This window comes from Temnothorax curvispinosus, unplaced genomic scaffold (assembly GCF_003070985.1).
Source record: "Temnothorax curvispinosus isolate PA1 unplaced genomic scaffold, ASM307098v1 QBEX01009069.1, whole genome shotgun sequence".
NCBI lineage: Eukaryota > Metazoa > Arthropoda > Insecta > Hymenoptera > Formicidae > Temnothorax > Temnothorax curvispinosus.
Genome location: NW_020218849.1, coordinates 1 through 5547, shown reverse-complemented (window position 1 = coordinate 5547; position 5547 = coordinate 1). Strand labels below are relative to the sequence as shown.

The following is a 5547-nucleotide window of genomic DNA, read 5'->3' as shown; positions in this document are numbered from 1 at the left end:
GCTGTAGCCATATCCAAAAGTTATCGACATCTCCTGTATTTCCAACATTCCGCCCGCCTTCGTTAACTGTAATTAACGAACAAGTTACAACTGAGTTTGATTGACATCAAGAGGACATATCTTGGTAATAGGTCGTTGAAGTTCAGAGAATTGAGTCTTAACTGTTACGACTCGCGTATGACCATCAGGTCCCGGATGGGTTTTTATGACTCGTCCAAGTGGCCACTTAGAAGGTGGATAATTATCGTTAACAATCAAAACTACGGTTCCTTCAGCTATCGAAGGATTAACTTGGTTCCACTTGTAGATTGAGAGTTGTCTTTGAAGATAGTCTTTAGACCAATGTGACCAGAAATTTTCGAGTTTCTGTTGCAACAGTTGCCATCTGTTTAAATGAGAAATCTGAACTAGTGATAGAGAAGGTTCAGGAAGGGTCGAAAGCGCTTCTCCTATAAGAAAATGTCCTGGTGTTAAAATGGACAGATCATCGGGATCATCAGACAACCTACATAGAGGGCGTGAATTCAGAACAGCTTCAATTTGGAATAGAAGAGTAGACATGTCTTCATAGGTTAGTAAAGTATCCCCTATTGTACGCTTTAAGTGGTATTTGACTGATTTAACTCCTGCCTCCCACTTTCCTCCGAAGTGAGGCGCCGAAGGAGGGTTAAATTTCCATTGAGTGCCGTTATTGAGCAAACTGGATGATATATGTTTCCACTCATCAGACGCGGCAGAAAACAATCGTTTGAGTTCTTTATCTGCTCCCTGAAAATTAGTACCACAATCACTAGTGAGAGTAGCACAGATACCGCGTCTGGAAATGAATCGTCTATATGCGGCAATGAATGCCTCAGATGTGTAATCGGTAACAAGTTCCAAGTGAATCGCAGAAGTTGCTAAACAAACAAATAATGAAATGTAACCTTTATAGGTTTTAGCGTTCCTTCCTCTCCAAGTTTTAATTGTAAACGGACCAGCGTAATCCACACCTGAATGTAGAAATGGTCTAGCGGGAACCACTCTTTCAACAGGAAGTTGACCCATAAGTTGCTGAGCTCGCTGTTGCCGAAATCTAGTACATTTGACGCATTTTAGAATAAAAGACTTTACCGGTATCCGACCTCTAATGATCCAATAAGTTTGTCGAATGAATGACAGCGTAAGCTGAGTTCCTCCGTGGAGGGTTCGAGAATGTGCATCGTCTATAATCAAAGTAGTAAAAGCAGATTCTTTAGGTAGTATGAAAGGATGTTTTGCTTCGTTCGAAAGTAATGATTGTTGAAGTCGTCCACCTACTCGTAGAAGTCCATTTGAATCTATGTAAGGAGCAAGGTTAGTCAAGGGATTCGATTTAGGAAGTGAATGTCCTTGCGATAGAATTTTAAGCTCTGGTGAGAATGAAAATTGTTGAACAATTTTGATCCAAAAATATTTCTCATTATTGATATCATTGACTGAAAGAAAAGGAGTTAATTCGGATTTAGTATCTTTATGAGCTTTACGAATGAATTTTCGACATAAGGCTGTAATTCGTAATAACTTAGTAAGGTTCGAGTATTTTGTGAGAAGATTCCAAACTTCCGGATGCTTATTAGTTACAAAAACACAAATTCGGTGTTCGCGTTCTTCTAAATTCTCAGAAATAAGGGATGAAGAGATTTGTGGCCACGCAGATCTAGGGCTTGACAACCACTCAGGACCGCTCCACCACATGGAACTTTCATTTAATTGTGAGGGAGAAATCCCTCTTGTAGCTAAATCTGCTGGATTTTGTACACCTGGGACTAAACCCCACTTGCATTGCGGCAAAGTATCCTGAATAAAAACAACTCTGTTATGTACAAACTCCTTCCATCGAGAAGGATGATTGGTAATCCATTGATAAACCACTTGCGAATCTATCCATGCAAAGACTGGTAAATTAGGCTTTTCTAGAGTAAAAAGAATTGACTGAATTAATTTAACAAGTAATACAGCTGCTATAAGTTCAAGTCGTGGTATAGTTAATCTTTTTAAAGGCGCAACCTTTGTCTTCGACGCTACAAGAGTGATGGTAACAGATTGATCAGTAGAACAAGCACGTAAGTAAACCACTGCTGCTGCAGCATTCTGAGATGCGTCGCTAAATCCATGTAATTCAAATGAATCGGTCGAATTGAACCCAATCCATCTCGGGAATGTGAAACTGGATGCTTCTTGTAATTGACATATGAATCGATTCCATTTGTTAAGAAGGACCGTAGGAAGTTCGTCATCCCAACCGAGTCCACTAGCCCACAATTCCTGAATGAGAATTCTGCCAGAAATGGTAATAGGTGAAATAAATCCTAATGGATCGAAGATTTTTGAAATTGTCGAGAGAATAGTACGCTTGGAGATTAATTTTGGCTCGTCAAGATTCAACGTAAATCTAAATTGATCAATGGATGGATGCCATGACAACCCTAGGGTATGTATTATAGAGGATTCTTCTATTTGAATTGATGCCTTATCAAGTCGTAGATCGACAGGAATGGAGCTGAGAATGTCTGGTTCGTTGCTGACCCATTTCTTTAACGGGAAACCGCCCGCCATGCAGAGACTATTTACTTGCTCAACGACCCTACGAGCGTTCTGTATCGTATCTTCCCCTCCAAAGAAGTCGTCGACATACCTTCCCTTTTTCATCGTTGGAATAGCTAAAGGAAACTTGTGTCCTTCATCACGTATCAACTGTTCGAATGCACGTAAAGCTAAAAATGGCGCACAATTCAAACCATAAGTAACGGTGAGAAGAATAAATATAATAAGTTTACCTAAGAAATCAATCCATACAATCCTTTGAAAATCCCAGTCGTCTGGATGTATTCGTATCTGTCTGTACATTTTCTCAATATCTGCGAAAAATACGTATCGAAATAATCTGAACCAGATAAGAACGTTAAACAAATTGAGTTGCAATTTTGCTCCCGAATGAAGAATCTGATTTATTGAATAGCCGGTAGTTGTTTTACTGGAGCCGTTGAAGACGACTCGTAATTTAGTACTGAGACTATGTTCCCGGTAAACACCATGGTGAGGAAGATAGTATACTAGATCCGGTTCATTTTGCGTATCCTTGACTCTTTTCATGTGATCTAATGCTTCGTATTCATTAATAAAATCTTTATACAATTGAGCGTGAGTATCGTTATTGGAAAGTTTATGATATAAGTTAGTCATTTGTCGAATGGCTTTAGCCTTTGAATTTCCCAACTTATTCGGGGAATCTTTAAATGGAAGTTTGACGATATATCTACCGTTTGCGTCACGAGAATGTGTAGCTACAAAATGGTCTTCGCAGTCTTGTTCGTCTTTAGATAAAGTCTTATTCGAAACTGAAACTTCTTCCGTCTCCCAGAATTTTTTAAGGAGATCATGAAGATCCTCATTAACTGAAACGTGATAACCTTGAGCGTGAGAACTAATTTTACGAAGGCTAGCTAACCCGGATACAATCCAACCAAGCTTGGTTAATTGAGCGATAGGCGTATCAGGCTCTCCTCTTACTATACCTTCTTCTATGATATGAGGGTACACGTTAGCCCCTATTATTAGGTCGATGGAACCTGGCTTATTAAATGTTGGATCGGCTAATTTAAGATTATTCAGATGCAACCATGCATCCCTATCATGCGAAAGAGAAGGAAGTGAAGAGGTCAATTTCGGCAAAATGTAAGCATCTATTTGCATTTCGAAATCTGATTGAAAATGTGGCTTGAATACGAATGATGTTATGCCTTTAGTTTTATTATCCTTTTGTGCACCAATTCCTATCAACGAAGTAGATGAATGACGTCGAGGCAATTTGAGTTGTTGGACAACTCTTTCTGTTACAATTGAAACTTCTGAACCTTGATCAATAAGCGCTCTGATTTGTTTTAATTGCCCTGACGGGGATACGATAATAACTTTAGCTGTAGCTAATAAAATTGAAGATCCAGCAAACATATCCCTGGAAGAATGTAAAACCTTTGCTTCAGGTTTACTTGAAGTGTCAGCAGAAGAGATCTTATTATCCGTGTTATCCTTGTTATTTGACTTAAATGTATTTGCTTGATGAATTGTAGTATGGTGTTTCCGGCCACACTTTTGACAACGTTTGGTTACTCGACAATTCGAAACTCGGTGCGTTCCCAAGCAATTATAACAAAGTTTATGTTTTGAGACAATAGCTAATTTTTGTTGTATCGTTTTTGAAGTGTATCTAGGACAAAAAGAGATATAATGCTTTTCTTTGCATAAAATACAAAGTGACTTTTGATTACCGTTTACTTTACTTTGATGGTGAACTTGAACCGAATTTGGTTTAGTTGGTTGCAATGACCTTTTCTGCTGAGACCTTTCAAAAGACTGTAAAGATGACATTCATGAGAATAAAAATTCCTTGAACTGTTTCCATGTAGGAGGCTTTCTTGTTGAGCCTAAATGAGATTCCCATAATTTATTGGTTTCGGCATCTAACTTTTGCGCACTAATTAATATTATGAAATCTTCACATTGTTCAGCAGGTCGTTCTAACGTTTCGAGTGTACGATAAAGTTGTGTAATATTTGAATAAAGTTGTTGAAGTTCAGCAGCGGATTCCTTTGTCATTCGTTTAAGATTGAGAAAGGATTGAATAGTGGTATTGACTAATAGTCTCGTATTTTCAAAAAATTCGGTGAGTGAATCCCAAGTCTGTTTGAAATTCTCAGCAGTCAAAGCTGTATGCTTAACTAAATCGAATGCTGACCCCGAGAGATGAGTTTTCAAGTATTGTAATTTTTCAACCTCAGATAACGAGGTACTAGCACTTATTAATGAAGCGAAAAGATTTTTAAATGGAAGCCATTTTTCAGGATCTCCGTCGAAAGTTGGAATTTTTATAAATGGCAACTTAGCACTTGGAATTTGAGCGATTGAAGTACTAGGAAGAGCGGTTGATTGATTAGAAACTGTTTCAGTCGTGCAACTCTGACCACCATCTAAGAGCGAAGTAAATTTCTCGAGTGAATCAAGATAGTCCTCCTTTGTTCTTTCATAAATCCTATCGATAAAGTAAACGTGATTGTTAATTTCATCTTGTTCTTGATCTGCAAGTTCCGGTATTGAACTGTTAACTAAATTGTGAATAAGAGAAAACTGACCCCATACTTCCTTAAGATCCGAAAGTCGCGTTTGAACGCGTGTATTTGTAACAGTGTCTATTCCATTTTTTATCAATTTGTCGTATGATTCTTCAATTTCGCGACTGAGCGCTAAAAGCTGCTCAATTTTATTGACTATGTGCTGGAATCTCATCTTGAATGAATACGAAAAATCTTTTAAATTGAACGAATTGAAAGAAATATCGGTTCCATGAACAAAAACTTTACAATATCTTTTGTTTACTCTCGTATTCTCCTTCCCACCATAACTGTATATCCGAATAAATTTAATTCTTCTCAGACTATTTCTAAGACTGATTCTTGCTTATCCGGCTCGAAGGACCAAAAAATGTACACGCCTCGTATGTTGCGTGAGCTAAGGATGGTGGAGAAGGAG

At 38.1% G+C, this 5547-nt stretch overlaps 1 protein-coding gene across 1 annotated transcript; it reads right to left on the bottom strand.

Annotated features, from left to right (window-relative positions):
• Nucleotides 1–50: 50 nt before the first annotated feature.
• On the bottom strand, nt 51–4384 carry LOC112458648. The gene is made up of 2 exons (XM_025022386.1): nt 2799–4384; nt 51–2735 (listed from the first exon to the last, which is right to left on the bottom strand). Exons 1-2 carry the CDS (start codon nt 3970–3972, stop codon nt 85–87), a joined length of 3825 nt encoding a protein of 1274 aa, XP_024878154.1. The 5' UTR covers nt 3973–4384; the 3' UTR covers nt 51–84.
• Between the last annotated feature and the right edge of the window lie 1163 nt (nt 4385–5547).